The sequence below is a fragment of the Micropterus salmoides genome, unplaced genomic scaffold (genome assembly GCF_014851395.1).
Source record: "Micropterus salmoides isolate LMB-PRFRI ecotype aquatic unplaced genomic scaffold, ASM1485139v1 Ms_hic_scaffold_21, whole genome shotgun sequence".
Lineage (NCBI taxonomy): Eukaryota > Metazoa > Chordata > Actinopteri > Centrarchiformes > Centrarchidae > Micropterus > Micropterus salmoides.
This window is the reverse complement of record NW_024041262.1, coordinates 13,254,001-13,274,780: the sequence shown is the minus strand read 5'-3', so window position 1 is coordinate 13,274,780 and position 20,780 is coordinate 13,254,001. Positions and strand designations below refer to the sequence as shown.

At 41.1% G+C, this 20,780-nt stretch overlaps 3 protein-coding genes across 6 annotated transcripts; 2 read left to right on the top strand and 1 right to left on the bottom strand.

Annotated features, from left to right (window-relative positions):
* Positions 1-172: 172 nt before the first annotated feature.
* pkmyt1 (protein kinase, membrane associated tyrosine/threonine 1) lies at positions 173-4,964 on the bottom strand. Of its 3 annotated transcripts, none has more exons than XM_038735060.1 (8): positions 4,821-4,964; positions 3,098-3,513; positions 2,503-2,740; positions 2,111-2,390; positions 1,912-2,018; positions 1,650-1,822; positions 1,096-1,316; positions 173-917 (listed from the first exon to the last, which is right to left on the bottom strand). In XM_038735060.1, the coding sequence occupies exons 2-8, from the start codon at positions 3,470-3,472 to the stop codon at positions 533-535; spliced, it is 1,779 nt and encodes a 592-aa protein (XP_038590988.1). In that variant the 5' UTR covers positions 3,473-3,513; positions 4,821-4,964; the 3' UTR covers positions 173-532. The 3 variants fall into 3 exon arrangements, with proteins under 3 accessions (XP_038590988.1, XP_038590987.1, XP_038590989.1); XM_038735059.1 differs by lacking the exon at positions 4,821-4,964 and adding an exon at positions 4,328-4,467; XM_038735061.1 differs by lacking the exon at positions 4,821-4,964 and adding an exon at positions 3,777-3,921.
* On the top strand, positions 4,498-9,014 carry LOC119915514 (elongin-B-like). Its single transcript, XM_038735064.1, has 4 exons — positions 4,498-4,579; positions 5,455-5,589; positions 5,806-5,914; positions 8,043-9,014. Exons 1-4 carry the CDS (start codon positions 4,577-4,579, stop codon positions 8,153-8,155), a joined length of 360 nt encoding a protein of 119 aa, XP_038590992.1. The 5' UTR covers positions 4,498-4,576; the 3' UTR covers positions 8,156-9,014.
* Positions 9,015-10,452: 1,438 nt separating this feature from the next.
* On the top strand, positions 10,453-20,776 carry LOC119915513 (transforming growth factor beta-1-induced transcript 1 protein-like). Of its 2 annotated transcripts, XM_038735062.1 has the most exons (12): positions 10,453-10,696; positions 14,521-14,571; positions 14,928-15,076; positions 15,210-15,265; positions 15,670-15,806; positions 15,882-15,963; positions 16,366-16,450; positions 17,228-17,416; positions 17,693-17,866; positions 17,961-18,042; positions 18,392-18,540; positions 19,897-20,776. In XM_038735062.1, the coding sequence occupies exons 1-12, from the start codon at positions 10,684-10,686 to the stop codon at positions 20,161-20,163; spliced, it is 1,434 nt and encodes a 477-aa protein (XP_038590990.1). In that variant the 5' UTR covers positions 10,453-10,683; the 3' UTR covers positions 20,164-20,776. The 2 variants fall into 2 exon arrangements, with proteins under 2 accessions (XP_038590990.1, XP_038590991.1); XM_038735063.1 differs by lacking the exon at positions 14,521-14,571 and having other exon boundaries at positions 10,456-10,696.
* The last annotated feature ends 4 nt before the right edge of the window (positions 20,777-20,780 follow it).

The window sequence follows — 20,780 nt, the reverse complement described above, 5'->3', positions numbered from 1 at the left end:
CCTCTGGTTTATATCCCTTCCCCTTCATGGGCCTGTTATTCTGTCCCTGATTGGGAAAACTGCCGATCTGACTCGCTTGAACCTTGACAAGCACACCCGTCTCACACACACATTTTTTTTTTTTTTTTTTTTTTAATAGTTCCTTATACTAAAAACATCTTCCACAAGTTTATATTGTTTTCCTCCATGTTTTATTTTCTTTTGTGACTCATGAGGTGAATGACTCAGAGTACACCAAGCTAATGATAACTTATTTAACAATACATCATGACTTGTCATTTCAGCAACAGACTGCATTTACATATACATAAAAAGTGCTTTAAAGGTCTGACTACATATTCAAGCCTTTTTCCTAAATTAGTTATTTTTTTACAAATACATGTCACAAGAATATGTCGTAGGACTGTTACAAAATGGCAAAAGCAGATCATACAAACTAAGTAGTAAACTTGGTACATTCATACGTTAGGTCCTCTTTACCTTTTTAAAGTGAAATACTTTGCCCCTGAATGTAAACTGGCAGTACTTGTACTCATGGTTCTTGTCCCTCTAGAGTTGTTTCCTCAAACAGACTAAGCAGGTTCTTGGGTTCAAAGTTGGGTCGGGGTAAAGCCTCCTCTGTTCGGAGCCAGTTGTGACCACGTTGCAGCGAGGACTTGCTAGATGAAGACTGTTGGCTGTGCGTGGAGTTTTCGTTCATGGTGCCTGTGTGGAGCTCTGCGTGTATGGGGCTCGCACTGGGTGTCAGTATGTGGCAGGAACCATTTGAGTGGATGCTGGAGGGGGTCTGCGCTAAGTTACATGACCAGTCGCCCACATTTGAGTGAGTGGGTGTGTGGGCAGGACTTCGATGATTGTGCGTCTGCGAACCTGGGAGAGGAGTGGACGTGCTTTCCACAGACAGTCTGGATTTTACCCTGTGGAATGTGGACAGAAATAATACATTTAGCTCAAAGCAGAGGCAGTGTCCCAACAGCTGTTGCTGGATATCTGTACAAGAAAGACATTTCTAGGACATAACATAAAATTCAGAGTAAAGAGCAGGGGCAACAAGCTTGTCGAGAACAGCATCCTACTGACACAATGATTCTCTACCTGTGTGAGAAGGTGGGGGAAAGCTCTGGGTCTCTGGCATCCAACATAAACACTGCATCATCCCCTGGGCTTCCCGAGTCAGCATGCATGGCACTGAGGGGCAGGGTTAAATCCTTGTCCCAGCTATCCTTAGGAGGAGTGCAGGGCGTTGGTTTAGTCCAATGAGGAAGGAAAGACAAGTGAAGGGAGGACAGGAGTCTACACCCAAAGCACACCACCATCTATAAGGAAAAAGACCAGAAAAATACTAAATGTAACCTTTAAGGTTTGGTTCTTCTTGGTTTTCACCTCTAACTTCAAAGGCTGCTGATTGTCGAGGGCCAATTGATATCACGTTAAGGGACTTTTTGCAAGGCTACATGTTTAATACAGTTCATCCATTCATCCATACATCGTCAACCGCTTATCCTGCGTACAGGGTCGCGGGGGGCTGAAACCAATCCCAGCTTACATTGGGCGAAAGGCAGGGTACACCCTGGACATGTATAATATATAATATAATACAGTTTCATTATTTAAACCAAACTCCAAACGCTAATGTGTAAAAGGTTTACCTGGCAGAGGGACACCAGTGTTAACATTGTCTCTGCGACCATAAGATAGACCCGCCTCTTCCACCTGTGTTTCCAAACAGAGGGGAGGGCAAGAAGCTCAGAGACTGTCGGTCTCTCAGATGGGTCTGGGGCCAGCATCATCCTCAGCACCTCCTGAAGCTCAGTTGACAGGCCTGCAGACACAGATGGAAAAAGTAAAAAAGTAATTTCAATTAACATAATGGAACCATTAATGAGGATTAAAGAAAGTCTTGGCTCTTACCACTGGTCAGCTCTGAGGGCAGGCAGCCTTGTCGGAGCTGTTGCCAGCCTTCGCCACCATTTGGAACCTCAATATTACAGGCAAGCTCCAGAATAGACACACCCAAACTAAATGACAATACACCAACAACGTTTAGGCACCAATTTCAATCAGATACATGTATTAGAGTATTTAATTTTCTCATTTATGGCATTTGTACCTGAAAACATCCGCAGCAGGTCCATACTCCCCACAGAGCAGCTCAGGGGCCATGTACCTGGGATCTCCCTCCTGGACATCTTCTTTCACCTTCTCCTCTACAGGATCTGTACTCTTCTGTTTGAGCTCAAGCAGCAGCCCAAAGTCCCCCAGTTTGAGACGACCAGAGTCAGTAATAAGGACATTAGCGGGCTTGAGGTCCAGATGCACAAAACCTTGAGAGTGCAAGTGTTGCAGTGCTGAGAGGAGGTCACACAGGTAGGCCCATGCTGCAGGTTCGTCTGGATTCAAATGTTTGAAACGAAAGAGAGTGAGTATGTCTAGGGGTCTGAGAATTTTATGGCGCAAGAAGTACATACATTATATGTATAAATATTATAGCTAATAGATGACCTGGGCCAGGAGGCTTGTTCTCAGCATGGAGCAGCAAGCTGGTGCTACATAGCTCTGTCTGAATGTACAGTCGGCCACACTCCTCCCAGGCTGCCACAAAGTTCAGGATGTGAGGGTGAGGACACAGGTGCTCGTGGTTCCTGGCTTCCCTCACACTCCGGTTCCTCTCACTATTGCCCCTGAAGCGATGAGCAGAGCGCTTGACTGCATACTGCCAACCATTCTCGTTGCTTTGCACCTAGAAAAATGCAGATAATACTGAGGTGTCGTCTTATATGCACACAAATGAGAAATGTGAGAAAATACTGCTTACAGAGATGTCTAAATTTGTATTGTGAGCTTCCCCATTACAAAACCACAGAACAGATGTTCAAACTGTCAAGATTTTATGTAAATGAATTTTTTAAACAGATTTTTAACTGATCTTCATATTAGAGACTGTAAATTTCTCACCCTAGAAAGTCCATTATAGCTTTTGTTTTAATGTGTCTTCAATTTGAGTATCATATGACAACATCCTCACAAAAATTAGTCCTTCTAACGCATGCATATGTATTATATTGCTTTCATACACAGTCATTATCGTTTAGCTCACCTTGTAGACCTCTCCGAAGGATCCTCGTCCCAGCAAGCCCAAATTAGTGAAGCACTGACTGAAATAGGACTGCTGTTTGCTGGGATCATATACAGAATCTGGAGGGGGAGACTTACGAAGGGAACAAGACAGGGGTGTCCAGGGTGACGGTTGCTGGGGGAACATCCTGCTTAGAGGGGGACATCCCTTGGATGGTGGCAGCGGGGGCACAGAATGTGAGAGCCGAGCAGGGGAGGAGTACGATGAGTTGGATGTAGATGACGATGAAAAAGGGAGTCGGCGCTTTTTCAGGGAAAAGGACTGCTCTGCGTAAGAGAAGTGGGTCGGGAGAGGGAGAGGCACCCGGGACCCTGTGGTTTCAATTGCCAAGGACATTGTGCAAGGACTGTTCAGTTCCTGTCTTTCAAGATGGTGAGCTGCAAAATTCAAAAGAAACCCTTTAAACACTTGCAGTCTTGGATGACACTTAATATGAATATACCAATCTCAATGTACTTTTGTTACTGATGCACATAACCATGCAGATCTTAAACTAATCTCTCATACTAATTCGCCACAGAACAAAAGCAAACTCCCATTTAATTTATTCATTTAAACTCTAACACACTTGTTAACGTTATTGATCTGCCAAGAGAGAAAAAAAATCTTTCAAGGCACTAAACATATCTGTGTTACAAACCTTAGCAAACCTAAGTTTGTTGGAGGCTCTTCTTTTCTTTCCAGCTTGGTCACACTCAGTTATCACCATCAGATTTGACATCCTTTACATCTTGCTTGACAGGTTGTCTAAAACCAGTATCAATACAATCCTACTGATCCTTTGATGGTCAGCTCATTTGCAGAACAGGTCTTCCTAGCCTGTTATCTGTTGGCGCTAACAGGTACAACAGACCTACTAATGTACGTAGCTACGTTAACTGAGTAAACACCCTTTCGATACAGTCAGTCTTCAACTAAAATATATATTTCTGTTACTTTAATGAATAAGCTATGGCCGAAGTCTACTTTATTCCAAGCAGTAGGTTACTATTATTCATTATTTGCCATGCCTGACAAATGTCACCTCCACAAAACATTTTTTGGCTAACGTTAACGTTAACTAAGGGCGGACCCAGTCAACAACAAAACAACATCAACTAGCCAGCTAAGCTAACTTACAGTCAAATAACGTACTGTAACTGACAGTTCAGCGTAGGTTAAAGCAGAATTAAGTAACGTTAACACACATACCTTCGTCCGGTATAAACAACATTCCTCAAAACCGTGGGGTTCAGATACACGCTGTGTCCAAATCAATCACCCTTCATGCATGTAACCACCTCGCGCCAAATTCTGAAAGGTACACAGAGAGTTGCGTACCTGCCCTCCGTGAATACTGAATGCATATCTGAATTGCGTAATATCCGCAAGCGGTGCAGTCTGGGGTTCTGCTGCACAACACAGGGTTGGCGCAACTGGCTGGCTAGCTGACCACTTGAAATGGTAACTCTATTATTATTATTATTATCAATCCTTTTGTGAGATTGGCGCCGAGATAAACTGATTGAATTAATTATTAGCGCGTTGTTTAAAAGTACTAACGCCATTATAAGAAACGAAACTCTCGGTTGTAGAAATGTTAATTTCAGTTTGTGTTTGCTAGCCAGCTAACGCTAAGTTTGCTGTGTTAGCTTAGCCTCCCCATCTAGCTTTAAAGACAGGCGTAGCTAACGAGCTTACTTACCTTTTCTTGGCTAACCTTGGAAGTGATGTAACGTTAGCCAGCTAACCCAGTTATGCTGGTCAGATCGGCTGAATGTATTTTGCCATTGTCAGACCTACAAGGCCTATTAATTTAGCTGACACAGGCCTAATTTCGACTCAAAAATCTCAAGGCTGTTTCGTGTTAGCTATAATTTCACGTTAGCTCAGATCTGCGTCTGCTTGACGCTGCTCACTTTAATTGCTAGCTTATGAATCAATGAATTGTCAGTAGCGTTAATTGCCTCACACGTTGGCAAAACAACCAACTAAAATACTTTTCTCAATCTTTCCTTAAGAGGCTTTGCTAACATCACACGTTTAGTCTACATAAAGATTAGTAGTAAGGTGTTATAAACAGTTACCAGATGAAAACTTACGACTTGCATTGCCTACATGTCATGTCAAATAAAGACTATTGGCTATTATAGGGCTATTGGCAGTTAACCTGGTTATAAATGACCTGAGCCACAGCTATCCTGTTTGATCCCATCCTAAATTGATAGTACCTTATTTCAGAAACAACATCAAGCCCTCATTTTTATAATATAAAACAACAAATCAAGTTGACACAGGTGTTTTTTGTAACCTATCATTCTCTGCCCACTTTCCTTCAGGACGTGTTCTTAATGATCCGGCGTCATAAGACCACAATCTTCACAGATGCCAAGGAGTCCACCACTGTCTATGAGCTGAAGCGCATTGTTGAAGGAATTCTTAAGCGAACACCTGAAGACCAAAGGCTCTACAAAGTGAGTTCAGGGCCAAGCAAACCCAGTGACACCTAATTAAACCTGAGCAAACAACTGACAGTTCTGTTGAGATTCAATGTGTCCTTAATGACAGAGGTGGCATGTTTTTCCTCAGGGTGACTAAAATATTCTCTGCAAATGTCCTTATTTTCAGTGAAGCAAATTCATACATTTTGAGGATTCTGTGATGTCTTTTTTTTTATTTTTGTTTCACAGGATGACCAGTTGCTAGAGGACAGCAAAACTCTTGGTGACTGTGGATTCACCAACCAGACTGCCAGACCCCAGGCCCCAGCTACAATTGGTCTGGCCTTCCGCATAAATGGTACGTTGACTTTCAGTTAGCATGATTGATGGCGACCATTTTTACTTAGTTTCCAGTTAATCTGCACCAATCTCATTTATGCCCTCAATATCTCTAGTTAGGTGCTGTGTGTTTGTCAGTAGAGAGCTATAAATATCTGTCACTGCGACTCATCCGTATCAGCTCAGTATCTGTGTCTGTACAGTGCCATCTAGATAGTTTTTCATTTTGATCTTTTTACTGTGTGTTACGCTGCTCTTTAACTGTCTGTAGTGAAGAAGACTGAGTTCAGCTTTGGTTGTGCAACTTTTAGTTGAGTTCTCAAGTGATAGAAACTAGGGCTGCAACGATTTGTTGACGTAATCGAAGACGAAACTTCATTGTCGATGCATCGTCACAAAGATGCCATTTAAGGGAGAGATAGCAATCTTCTTATTAAGAACATTTCTGGTTTTTCATTTCTAACTGAAATGCACTACAGGAAGTGCTGGGGCAGTATCTCTTCCACGCTCTGCCATGACTGCTTGACTGTAAGACTACTCACGAAGAAGAAGATTTCATGCGAGAAGCGGATAGCAACGGAGAAGGAGGCTATCAGAATGGTTTTGTTTTTACAAGTTTCGTATGCTATTTCATTACTAAGTACACTTTTGAGAGATTTTGAGGCAAGAAATCAAATATGTAGAACTTAAATAATTGCAGTTTTACGAAAGTTGATGGCAAATCTAAAATGTGCTCAAACGTTTTCGGGGTTGAGAAGCTCCACAAGGTAAGCAGTGCAAGCCAGCCAGCCAGTCACACCCTCACAGCCCTCTGGTCCCTCCTCAGACCACTGGAGCAGGAACTGTAAGATTCTTTTGAAAGTTTCAATGTTTGTACCACTGTTATTCTGTCTTTACAATCTGAGTAATGGTTTAACATTTTAAAGTACATCAAGGGAAATCTGGCTCGTGATGTAGCCTATAGAACATTCTCCACTTATAAAACTTATAAGCACTTTGGAAAAGTAAACTACAGAAGTATTATGAAAGGAGACTTTTATTTTTATTATTCTAAATAGACTTTATGTTGTTAGTGTAATGTTACAGTTGTGATTATAGTACTTGCTTTTATTTCCTTTTTTTGGGAACAAAGCAAAAATCTTTGTTGTAAAGTTAAAAGTTAAAGTTTAAACCTACTTGGCAATAAATCAGATTGTGAGCTTAATGTTTTGGGTGATAAAGCCTGGCTGTTATCTTGGAGCAGCCTCTCAATAGTTCTCATAGATAATGCTGGCTAAGAGAACGCTCTTTTAGTTGTGTTAGCAAACATGTTAAGTGCAATAGTAAATCAGTAAATTATAGGAGTAGCCTACCCTGTCTTGTCTTCTACCCTCTTTTTTTCCCCAGGCTTTGATACTTTTGTTCATTCTAAATAGTAAACCTTGTTCACTCAGTGGTAACGTTAGGTAGTTAGGCTGCATGTTGGAGATCACTAATTCACTTGAAGATATTTAATTAGTTAAATGGTTTAATTAGGGTTAGGGTGTGACAAAAGTAATTGTGACTAGTTGACCGATCAAATAGCTAATTAACAGATTAGTTGACTATGAAAATAATAATTAGTTGCTGCATTGGATTTGTCCCTGTATGACTTTCGAACATTGCTGTAAAAGCTTGAGTGTGGCCTGAAGCCATGGCTACTTCAGCAAGAGGGTTTAGGAATATATACCACTTTATATTTTTTGAATTGGACTTCAAACTGTCTTTAAGAATGAAATATGATTCATAGCTCGTGTATCATGGATTTTTGCTTTCCAGATTTGATCAAATCAATCATTTTGCGTTCTGGGTTTACCAAGAATACTATGTGAGCTGCCAGTAGGAACATGCTTATGATGTCGCCACTTATTCCAGAAAAGAGAGAAACTAGTTCACATGTCACCAATATCACCATGATTTGAAGTGGTGCCTTAAATGACCTAACTCTCAAGATTAAGTTCCTTGTGCACCTTGTGCATTAACCAGAGTAGTTCTTACTTTCAAGCTTTGGAGAATCCACCCAGAAAGATGATTTTCACTGCAGCCGCTTTGAGGCATGACTGATGTAGCCACATGCGACTCTGCTGTCACGGCGGAGCTAATGTTTCCCTGTCTCCTCTGTCCTCCAGATGAGATGTTCGAACAGCTGCATGTTGAGGCCTTCTCCAGCCCTCCAGAGCTCCCAGATGTGATGAAGCCTCAAGACTCTGGCAGCACCGTCAACGAACAGGCTGTGCAGTGATGACAGGGAGAGGAAACGAGAAATGGAGGGAAGGATGGAAGCGGGTGTGTGGATTAACTGCAGTGGAGAAGTAGCGGGGTGGAGGATATGTAATATAATTTAAGTTGATGGATGGGGACGTTATAGGTAACCGAGCCTATCCATGTTACCTTCATGCTATCATCCCAGCACCCCCCCCCCCCTTTTGCTTCACAAATCATTTTTTAAAACTCTTTATGATTTCCACATCACATGTGGTTCTGCTCCCCGACTTTGCTCTTAAGCACCAACTGGCTCAAACTTTTTGAGGGAAGTTGGTTTGGAAAGTATGATTGTGTGTATGTGTGAGTTATAATAATAATTATTATCATTAATATTTTGGAAAAGGTGAAGTTGTGTGACAGTGCTCTTTAAGTACCATGACTAGGTAAGGAGTCTGCATCGGCAAACTGCGGGAAGTTCAAAACAAAGGCACAGATAAACCTTCAACTGACAAGTTTACTTGGTCAGATTCTCACAATTGTTGTTGTACATTTCTGATTTGATTTCATACCAGGCAAGAAAGTCTTTATAATGATTCTGTTCAGTTTTTTGTCGTTGTTTTACTTGTCAGTTCTTTGTTGTATGTTTCATGCACTGAGACCAAAGGCAGGTACCTCTTTGACACCAGAGGGATTTTTTTTGGTCAAAGGACAATTTCTCTGTGACATACAATATACACAGGAGGATAGTTTTGTGGTATTAAAACCCAGGTTTTGAAAAACAATGCGTACGTCACCACATGTCACCAACATCTATGTGGCACCTTCCCCTAATCACATGAACATAGCCTGTAACTGTGAGCTTGCTTGATTAAAAGTTTTTCCTGTTTTGTTTTTTACACTGGTGGCTGGTTTTTATTTTAAACATATGTTTGTGTCAACATTTAATGAAGATAACAGAATTTAAGGGGTCAGTGTTAAAGACGTTGGGCAGGGCTATAGGCATTTTTCACAGAAGACATTTTGACTTGGTAGGAAAACCACAGATATTATTAATAACAAAAGTAATGGCTCTGTTATATTCAGGTGTCCCAATAAAAGCCGACAACTTGCACAAAACCGGACCCCGAAACCAAAGCAGCTAAATTCATTTCACTTGTTAGTTTTTCCTACTTGTGCCATGTCAAAGTGTCTTAAGTGAATAACATCAAATTTGAGCACTAAAGTGCAGTTTGCATTTTATAATTTTAAGTTTCACACATTGGACTTTATTAAGGACAGATATCATTCTTTAGGCTTTATCGCGTATAATTATGTAATCTGATGGCCCTGTGTCAAAATGTAACACATTTATTATGTTAATATTGTGCACAGTGTATATTGTCACATGGAGGTTTTTCCTAAATAAAGTTGTGTTTCAACAAATTAGCTAATACCAACAGGGAGTAGGCCAGTAGAGAGGTACAGGTTGGTGTCTGGGTCTGCTGATGGGAACTTCAGAGTCAACAGGGGTCCAAACAATTTCGTGGATGGGTTCACAAAGTCTGTCTGTAAATTAACACCTAGATCCTCATGTGTAGATGGATTTTTGTTTCTCCTGTTCACATTGGCCACAAAGTGATGTCCTCATGAACATATTCAATGCAAGTGAACTGAGAGAAAATCCACAAAGCTGATTTGTAATCACTTAGGGAAGAGATCTCTGCAGTCAGTGTGGACAGGCAGAACAATCATGTAGTTAAAATGACTGAATACTATTTTGTATTTCAGTATTAGGCTGTTTATAAAAATAGATATTATAGCCTGCATAATTTTCCATACAAAATATATTTGAACAACTGGGTGTTATAAACATGAAACAAATACAAATTTACAGATTTTTTTCAAACCTCTAGATAAATTATTAGATACTATTTAAATTAAAAAAGAAATCCTGTTTACACCCCTGTATGTTTTTTTTTATAGGATAAGAGTTTTACAAAAAGAAGTGAATATCACATTTTCCTCAGTTTGATAACATAATCACAACCACATGTTCTTTTTACAGGCCCCCTTTTTCTATAAATAAAGGGAGGGGTTGGCCCGTCAGTGCTTAACCTCAGGTTGTATTTACTGTGAAGGGCACGCCACTAAATGCATTTCCCATTATTTTCTGTCACACATCATATGTATCGTCGCAGCAGCTCGTCCGGCTGCAGTTTGCGCGGCTCGCGGCGCCACTAAATCCTTAATTTTCTCTGCCAAATATGGACTAGGAATGTCCAGGGTGACGTCGCGTGTCCGGGGAATGCGGGGTTTGTAAACCACATTTATTTAACTACGCCTTCTCCAGTCTGAGGTCCTGGTAGGCATTACACAGGAAGAGAGTCGGGTAGAGAAAAAAGGGACGCCTCCTCCTCCTCTCTGGGCGGATAACGGTGTCCAAGAAGTTATTCGGGACCGACGGAGACAAAAGCGCCGAGAACGTCTTATCTTGCAGGCTTTGTCGCATGTCCACCGCTACTTATTAATGCTGTCCGCGTCCCCGCTGTGTCACACAAAGAGGGAACACTCGGCTGAAATCATATCATGGACGACCTGGGTAAGTATTAGTGCTGCTCGTCGTTTCATGCGTTTGTAAGTAAACGCTGAGATATCTTGAGGGGATCTTTGAGAAGGGGGTGGTGTGCCCAAACAGAGGAAATAAGCTCTGCTCATTTTGGCACTCACAGTGGGGCAGAATTTGCTTTCATTGTGTGAGGCTGTGATATAAAGATGAGGCAATATTTTCAGGCAGAGAAAAGCAATAAATATAACTGTCTTACAACTTCCATTGTGTACAAGGGCTTTTTCCTCATATGACATCTTATGCTTTGATCCAGTTCACACTAATTCTCTCTACAGTGTGCTGTGATTTTAAAACATGTTTATCTTTCCAAGCAAACAGATGCGCACACACACACACACACACACACACACACACACACACACTGACACCAGGTAACACAAGAACTGGTGGGCTACTACATTACTCTTGTGTCTGCCTGACCGCCGCCATTAAGTGTTTGTGCATGCCCTGCAAATTCAATAAATTCTTTGTAAATTAGATTTGAAGGGGTCAACAGTGGGCTTTCCTCATCATTAACATGAACAAGTCAGGGATGGAGAGAAGCCACAAATGTTCAGCAGAGTGTTTTCCATGTTGAAGACATCAAAGAGGAGCAGTGACCAGCATCAGGGAGCACGACTGGTTCTGTCTTTTTTCTTGTTTTTTTTGTGCTAGATGTTTAAGGATTTCTTCAGGACAACGTTATGAGAAGCTCACTCTTTCTGTTTGGGAATGACTGTGTCTGTGCCTGAAATAGTCCGGGGCCTCGATGCCATTTCAAAAAAAAGCCACAGAGTTCAATGGAAATAGGAAAGCCTTTCTGCCTCGGCTGCCCATCTCTAAGGGACTGTCCACTTCAGAATTGAGGGATTTATGCTTTTCAAGCAGAACTGGAAGGAATGGCTAAATGCGGCCAGGCACATCTGGGTACATCTGGATTGGATTGCACACGGGGAGTCAGAGTTACTGTGTGAGTGTTAGTCAGACAGTGGCCATGTTCAGGACCCTCGGTTTATGCCGTGTTGTCCAGCAACGTTGTAAGTTTATGTATTGGATGTGGCGAGGCTTTCGGTGAGAGAGACCACTTGTTGGAGAGGCTTTTGGCCAAGACAAACAAGTCGACATGTAGCTCTAAATATGGTCATAATTCCCATTGAGAGAAGTTCAGCTCCTTATATGAGCAGTTCAGTCTGTAAGTGTGTGTGTGTGTGTGTGTGTGTGTATATAAGAGACACAGCGAGGAGGAGGAGGGTGAGTTGTATATTCACAAGATTCTCACCACATGGTCGTACCAGAAATGTGAATCATCTGGGGCAGAAGTGGCCACAGGGATGAAGTAGGGCAGGATAAACTGGTTTTATGTTCATTGTGTCACATAACTGATTGCCGCAGATGCAGAACAGCACTTTACCAGAGTGAAAAAGTGTAGTGCATTCATGAAACTTCCATGATATGTGTAAAGAGGCTGCCAGAATCTGAGGTTAAGAGTTTGTTTTTGATGTTGAAAACAGCCGATGAGAAAACAAGACACACAAAGTCCGTCTGGGAGCTGTAGTACATGGAATAAATAATGTAACTTGTGGTGTTCACAACTGCTGTTTTAAGGTCAGGGATTAACTTTGTTGCTCAGCTCTTAGGACAACACGAAAAAGAAGTTCTTAAAGTTCTCAGAACCCATTTACATTTTGAAAGACCAGAGCATCTAGTAAATGGACCTTGTGGTGATTTTTTTACTTGTACTGCTTTATGTTGCCAAAAACTCACAAATCAAAGCCAAGTTAACTGGGTTATCTTAATTGACGATGTCTGGAGCACACGGTTGTAATTAAGGCTTCTTTGTTTTCAACGAAGTACAGCACCTTATTGAATAAAAATGCTCTAACTATAACCGTGTGCACGGGTCGGAGCTCTGATGTGGCCGATGTGTGGTGAATCCCTCGCTTGTAACTGGTTTTATGCCTCATCCTGTTCTTAAAATGGTGTCCAGTAGATAAGAATTCCCAACCAGAGGTACCTCTGCAATCACCAGGGTGTATATGGTGTATATATGTATTGTATATTCATAACTGATAAACTACCAGCTACAAGAAGTTGACTGCACAGGACGCGCCTTCTACCAACCAGAGTCAGTCTAAACACTATGAGACACTGCTGGGAGTGTGTCAATAGTTGTTGACAAGCAAGCACAAAGGTCAAAACAGATAGCTAAGAAAGTGATGGATAAATGGTTGAATCCAACTTCTGCCACGCTGTGTTTAAATTTGATCTACTGAAAAAAAGAATACCTAACCTAAACATCAGCTGTTCCAAGAGAGCACTAGGTTTTGTATGAAAAAAAATTAGAGTTTCCATTTTTATCTTATTTACCCATGAAGATCAGTTTATAAGTCATGAGGAACAGTATTCAGCCTATTAAAACAGGTTCTGGAGGGAGCTTTCTTGTGTGAAAGAGCCTGAAAACCAAGCAAATATGGACGCCTCACATCAGCCAAAGGCTGTCGTTCAATGTAATTAAACCCATATTTAAAGGATGCGGTTGTGTTTTGTCTGTGAACAATATTTTAACCATCACACAACTAAATCTGCAATTATACAACCGTCTTGATGATTTGAACACTTGCAAGTCATTAACTTCTCTACCATCCATCATATGACGTGAATGCAGCATGAAGTCTGAGAAAATTACCCCTGATGATGTCATAGTGATGTCATCACTGTTAACTCAAATTGCTCTTAGAGACTACAATTTTATTACAGACACCCTGCATTAGAAATTGGGGGCATTAAGTTTGTATGATGTTATATGACTATATTAGGAAGATAGACAGATGCTATTGAGTTGCATTGTGGGAATTGTAGGATCCAGTGTTTCTATGGACCAAAAGTCAGGATATTTTGGTTTTGGCCATTCTCTTTTTAATGTGTCTTTAACAATTCCAACAACTTTTAGCAAGTGCAACACTAAATCACTGGATCGGCTCTTTAATAATTTTAAATAATATCCCATTTAAAATCCATTTAAATAAGAGCACAGTCTCATCTTTGGGTGTCAAATACAGACACTTTGTCAGGCTTTCTTAAAGTGTTGGTATTTGACGCACAAGGTACCCTTCAGCGTATGTATGGGATGCCCTGGGCTTTCAAGTAACTCCAATGTAACCCACCCGCAGTCACGTAATGTACTTATTTCAACCCAAAACATGAAGTTGTAAACCATGATCTTTTCCTAAACCTAACATTTTGTGTGCAAAAAAACACATTTAGAACATGAAGAGCGGCAATGAAGGTCATCTAATAGGGCTGTGAGAATCACTGAATGAATGCTTAGTGTGGTATCAACAGGAGTGTAGCCAAAACAACAGCCTCTCCTCTACATCTTAGTAATAATTCATGTTCAGTGCACTTTTTACAAACTCCAGCTTCGGCCTTTAGTCGCACTAACACAGACTTGTCAGGACTATGATATCGTACAGCGGCAGAGCATAACTCATACATAACTTGAGCAAGTTCGGTCTCTGGACAGCTTCCATTTCAGACTGAGTGTGCGTGGGTGGAGGGGATTTAGATATCAGATGCCAAACACTCTTCCTCTGCTTCCTTTCCATGCTGGCATGTCTTAGATATGAACGCAGAAATGTTTGTGTGCTCTAATAACTTCACTGTGTCGATAGATTATCTCTGGGTTGCGCCAATTCCGACTATCCTGTCCTCTGACTGATTAGCGTCTGAGGATGCTCATTGTCCTCCATGTTGTGTCTGACATCTGGGCTGATTTGCTGCTGCTGTATTGGTCACACAGGGTCTCTGTCTCTCCTTAGGAGTGCCTGAGCCACCTAACTACCCTCTCAGTCCTCGTATTGTTGTGTTTGGTACGTAACTGTCTATGCATGCGTTTGCATGTGTTTCATCCTGTCATTTACTTGTCCTTGACTTAACTTTATATGTTTTGTCATCCAGTGTGTTTTCATCTCCATCTGCACTGCATGGTTTTTACATCCGTTTCTTAACTAATATCTCTTCCTACTTCCCTTTGATTCTTCAAACTGATAACATTCATAAATATATAGATACATTATGGGGTAGTTAACTGTCTTTAATTCTTATTTTTTAAAAACCTAAATCAGATTGTAAATCTAACCAAACGTTCATCACATTCATGTTGCTATGTGTTACATTATTTTTTTTTTTCATCTTATTGGGTTTGTCTTCCACCTCATTCCTACAGATGCCCTCCTCGCCGATCTGGAGAACACTGGCTCTCCTCTAGCTCGGTGTCCTGTCCTGCTCACCTCTGAGCCTCCCCAAAATGCTGATTCTGCCACCGAGGACACCCCCCAAGCCCGGCCACCTCCTCCCGCCTACACCCCACAGCAGGTAGACAAGTAGCTGCCAGCCATGGATTCATACCAATGTTCTCATCGCAGATTCTGATTGATTTGGATGATTATAATATTTACATATTCTCAATGATTTCACTGATTGATTGTTGATGTCTTCTGTCTCTCAGACTGTTTCTGCTGCAATGAAATCTACCCAGAACCCCAACCCCGACAAATTATACAGGTAACTCACTCCCTGAATTTAAAATAAAGCATCATCTGCATGGAATACATTTCTCAGCCTGGTTCCAGGCCTCTAGATTGCCACCCACAACTCCGATTTATTCAGTATATATTATTTTTAAAATGATTGAAGTGAAACTAAAAGGCCATACAGTCAGATTATCAGGCTATACATTTCTGTGAATATAAAAGTTGCTTATAAGTCATTTTTGTCATTTTGTAAATTTTTGACAATGAGTGTTTTTGGATCTTAAACAGCTGTTGCTGCTACATCGCTCATCTGCGAATGGACAAAGTTCATTTGAACTATGATTCATGACAAAGTGACCACGACGAAGCCAACCAAATTAGTGACAGGGTGTTTCCTAATATTTGTTCATCTTGACTTTCTTGTCTTTCTCACAGCACAGTGTGTAAACCGCGCTCTCCCCGCACAACAGATCCTACTCCAACCTTCTCCTCCTCCTCGCTGTTGGGAGGAGGTCTGAGTGAACTGGACCATCTGTTACAGGAGCTGAACGCCACCCAGTTCAACATCACAGGTTAGCATGTGTGTTTTCATATCTCTGTGTTGTTTAACTGAGGTGGATCTTTTCTCACTTTGCCTTTGTCATCAGATGAGATCCTGGCCCAGTTCCCTTCTTCTAAGAAAGATGACAGAGACAAGATTAAGGATAAGGCCACGACCTCCTCTTCCAGGTACCAAATCCATTCAGTTTATTCATATCTAAAGAATCAACATAGTTCACTGCAATTTTAGTGAATGTTCTGCACTACAAACAACTTCTTGTAGAGAGGGCTGCACAATAAACCACAAGATAAATTAATGAATTAGAAAGATTCTTGAAAAGTCCTCATATTGAAAGAAAAGTGTTAAAGAACACACACACACAAAAAAGCTACACATTAAGTTGTGCAAATGCCATAATCTTTCATTATATTCAAACATTTTGATGAAACTGTGTGCATCTTAATTAACAAACCGAATTACAGGTGGCTTGTTGAAATAGTTGCACACTCTGGGCAGGTCTAGTATATAGTAGAAATTGTGTATTTTGTAGGTTTATTAAAACAATTGAAGAAGTGGTTTTTGTATTCCAGCTCTGCCAAGCCTTCAGCGACGTCAGCCACACTGGAACTGGACAAACTGATGGCTTCTCTGTCAGACTTCAGAGTCCAGAGCACAGTAAGGGTCCCCGCAGCAGCATAAAATGACACAGAGAGGCCATTTTTTCCAGGCTTTAACACAGCTCACGCTGATTCATAGTGGATTTATGAAGACGTTCACTTGACTTCATGATGACTTCACTGTTAATGTGTGGCCTAGCCACAGCACATGCCTCGTGGCATAAATCAGGAGGCTGTACCTATAGTCTCACAGAGACTCTGAGTCTTTAAAAACACATTTAAGCCTTCTTTTAGGGTTTTCCTACATTTTCCAGAAATACTTCAGACAACTTCCAGTGAACAGCGATGAATGGGCTCATGGTGAGCCAGCCTATTATAGTTTCTTAATGTTGTGGTTTGTTTATCACCAGTCACCAGGGCCACTTCCTTCACATCATGCAACTGGCATTATGGTTGCATGTCATTCCTATCAAGTGAGGTCACTATTAATGGAGGAATTTTATCTTTATGTCTTAATTGTTAAACACTCTGATAAAATGTTAAGTTTGAACTGAACAAGCTTTTGCTGTTCTGACAGATGTTTTAAAAAGAAAAAAACTTTGTCTCACATCATTATATGATTAAAAATCAAATTTTACTTTGACGTTGCCTGTATTTCGCCACTTATCCACAGGCATTTATAAAGATACACTATCATGCAACAAAATGAGAATGAACACACTACATATTTGGGCACATTAATTTCAGACCAACTGCAGCCTGATGAGAAACCCTTGGAGAATTTGAATCCCAAAGACAGATGTGCCATCCATCGTTTTTATTTCTCTTTTCCCAGCCAGCTGCACCAGTCACCATCAGTCCAGTGGTGACAGCACCACAGCAGCCCACCCCCCCACCACAGCCCTCATCTGGCGGCTCATTGGACAGCATGCTGGGGCTGCTTCAGTCTGACCTGAGCCGACAAGGAGTTCAAACATCCTCCAAGGGAAACTGTTCAGCTTGTCAAAAGCCAGTAGTAGGACAGGTGAGGTATCAGAATAAGTCCATATAGAAATGCACAAAAGTGTATATTAAGATTGTGACTATTCAGTTTTTCTAATATTTGATAGTACCGGTGGCACATGTTCCAAAAATTAGGAAAACTGGTAAAAGCTTTGATTCCAGTTACAGTTACTGTAATAATAATTTTTGCCAGCAATATCAGTTACTTAATACTTTCATGAGAGTAAGTATAGCATCATTCATAAAGACGACCTTTGGAGGATGCTGTTCATTTATTAACTTTTGTTTCCTCATGCAGGTGGTAACGGCTCTTGGAAAGGTGTGGCACCCAGAGCACTTTGTGTGCACTGAGTGCGAGACAGAGTTAGGCAGTCGCAACTTCTTTGAGAAGGATGGACGGCCGTACTGCGAGTCGGACTACTTCACACTCTTTTCCCCTCACTGTGCGCAATGCAACAAGCCCATTTTAAATGTGAGAGACTTGCCTGTTTCATATAACTCTCAGCTCAAATGAATACCCCAAACCACCTGAAGCCATTTAACTTTCCATTTCTCTTGCTGTTTAGAAAATGGTCACCGCTCTGGATAAGAACTGGCACCCAGAGTGTTTCTGCTGTGTGAAGTGCAGCCGGGCCTTTGGAGAGGAAGGTAATGGGCGGCACACACTGCATCCTGTCTGGGTTTAACACACAACTGTTAACAGTGAACTTCAGCAGGGTCATACGTACGTGCAGCCCTAAAAATACACTACACAACCTATTGAACACACATACCATAACCTTGCTTTAAGCAGCTGCTAACCCCCTTGAAGAGACCACAAATACTGATGCCTTTAATAATTCAGTAAAACCGTAAACAATTATAAACTGAGTGAAGTTTGATGTTTCACAGACCAGAGTCACATGGAAAAGTTTTTTTGCACCGCATTATCCAGTTCATTTAATATTTATCAAAGAAACTCTTGAACTGTGTAAAGCTGTGACCGTATCGTCTGCAGGTTTCCATGACCGTGAGGGCCAGCAGTACTGCCAGCAGTGCTTCTTGACTCTGTTTGCTTCCCGCTGTCAAGGCTGCAGCCAGCCCATTCTGGAAAACTACATCTCAGCTCTCAACTCTCTCTGGCACCCGCAGTGCTTCGTATGTAGGGTGAGTTTGTCTCTGTGGGTTTGAAGGCCGTACCAATGATGGTAAAATGACCAAGAGTTTGATCCCTGGTGTGTTGTGGTCGCATTTCTTACAGGCTTATTCTGAGAAAGAGTCAGGAAAGAGTCTTAAAACTTGTGGACCTGTGGAGTTTTCTTTCAAACAAACAAAAGTTATGTTCACATAACTTAACATTCGTGTGTATCCTTGAAGTCTTGCAAACATGTTGGATGGATTTCCCTCCAAACATTAGCAAAGCTAAATTTGTTTAACATTTTGAAACCTGTATTCTTTACATCTATGTTTACTTGTTAACAATATTCTTCGCTGCCTTTGTTGACACATTGCTGTGTTTTTTTAGCATGTTTCCACCACCTGCAGATCAGTGGAATGGTGTTAAACCACTGGCAGGAATGTGTATCACGTCACCTGCGAGACAAACAAAACAGGACCCACTAATAAAACAACTACTCTATAACGGTCAAAAACTCCACAGGGTACCTTTAGATTTATCTTGGGGTCATGATCATATGTAAGTTCATGTAATGTGCAGATGTTCAGGGCCATTATGGAAATTTTAGAGGTTTATAATGGCATGAAGAAAAGTTAACATTGTACGATGACACACACACACACACACACACACACACACACACACACACACACACACACACACACACACACACACACATATTGCATATGTTGGGCTTATTTAAAGGCTGATTAAAAAATTAAGTAAATTAATGAAAGTACAATAAAAGTTTAAAATGTAGTATACTCCACCACAATAACATCTGGGCACCAGACCACCATCAATGTAGGGACATAAAATTCACAAAAACATTTGAACAGTTATGTAAATATATGAGTAAAATGTGAAATTTTGTATTTCTTTTAAATTAAACAGAGTTTAGATGGTTCCTTTTTTGTAAGTGGGTGGGGTTTTGCTCTGACAATTTGGATTTATGACCTCAGTATTTCTAATAGCCTCGCTGTGGCACTAGAAATTGGTGATGGGATCTTTCTGAGACCAACGAACAGATGCTTGTTTCATATGATCTCTTCCTTGACCAAGACACTTAACCCACAATTCTGACAGTGACCAGATCCGACAGTGTTCGTGATGTGTAACTGTGTGTGTGTGTGTGTGTGTGTGTGTGTGTGTGTGTGTGTGTGTGTGTGTGTTTGTGTGCAGGGCGTTCCTGAAAAAAAGCTCTACTCACAAATCTAAAAATAAATTTAAAGTTGGGATTATGTCATGAGAAAGTTGTCGTTTCACAAAACAACTTTCTAATTACAGTTCCATGAGTCAGGGCTCTCTGCTGACTCACTGCATCTTTCCTTTACTCTCTTCTTCAGGAGTGCTACAGCCCCTTCGTCAACGGCAGCTTCTTCGAACACGAGGGTAACCCGCTGTGTGAGGCCCACTACCACCAGTCCCGTGGCAGCATGTGTCAGGCCTGCCAGCAGCCAATCCTGGGCCGCTGCGTCACCGCCATGGGGGCCAAATTCCACCCCCACCACCTGGTGTGTCACTTCTGCCTGAAGCCCCTGAGCAAAGGCTGCTTCAAGGAGCAAGAGAACAAGCCCTACTGCCACCCCTGCTTCATCAAACTCTTTGGTTGAGGACACAGCAGGACTTTGCCCCCAAGTGAAGAAGCTATCTGAGTTCTCAATTTGTTTTTTTACTGCGGGAATGAGGGTTGAGCTGGTCTCTTACTTGGTTTTAAGAATATTAGAGTTGGTAGAGGGAGGGGATAACAAGAGAATCATCCAGCCCAATTCATTTCTGTTTATTTCACAAAAAAAAGACTGCATTTTGACTGGCAGTGTGAAATGTAACTCTAGCATTGGTTAGAGGGATTTAAAATGATGCCAAATGATTTTGTTATGTATGTAAATCTATTACATGCTGTATTGATTCAAATTGAATATTGAAAATTTAATTCTTTTGCCAAAGGTAGAAAAGAAGCAGTACATTGAGAGCAAATTTTTTGTTTCAGTGAAGGACTGTTGTGCAAGGAAATCCCCTTTAATATATTTGCTTTATATTGCAAAACATATAAGTGACACTGCCTCTGCATTTATATATTGTATTCTGACTGCTATATATGTTTTTGTATAACAAACTAAACTGTCATGTGTTTAATGTCAGATATTTTGCATTATTCTTTCACTATCGCTCTATGCAATTTGCCAAAGACAATTCCAAAGAAAATAAAGGAGAACACGACTTGTCTTGC

Bases quoted from the DNA above. Each gene is read 5' to 3' on its own strand.
- pkmyt1 (XM_038735059.1), bottom strand. From the start codon at position 4,349: ATGTTGTTTATACCGGACGAAG. The intron at 2,391-2,502 runs GTCATCTATTAG...ATTTGAATCCAG, and splicing joins GAACAAGCCTCCTGGCCCAG to ACGAACCTGCAGCATGGGCC. The intron at 1,317-1,649 runs GTAAACCTTTTA...TTTTCCTTATAG, and splicing joins CACTGGTGTCCCTCTGCCAG to ATGGTGGTGTGCTTTGGGTG.
- LOC119915513 (XM_038735062.1), top strand. The intron at 15,077-15,209 runs GTAGACAAGTAG...TCTGTCTCTCAG, and splicing joins CCGCCTACACCCCACAGCAG to ACTGTTTCTGCTGCAATGAA. The intron at 17,867-17,960 runs GTGAGAGACTTG...CTTGCTGTTTAG, and splicing joins GCAACAAGCCCATTTTAAAT to AAAATGGTCACCGCTCTGGA.
- LOC119915514 (XM_038735064.1), top strand. The intron at 5,590-5,805 runs GTGAGTTCAGGG...TTTGTTTCACAG, and splicing joins AAGACCAAAGGCTCTACAAA to GATGACCAGTTGCTAGAGGA. The intron at 5,915-8,042 runs GTACGTTGACTT...TCTGTCCTCCAG, and splicing joins TCTGGCCTTCCGCATAAATG to ATGAGATGTTCGAACAGCTG.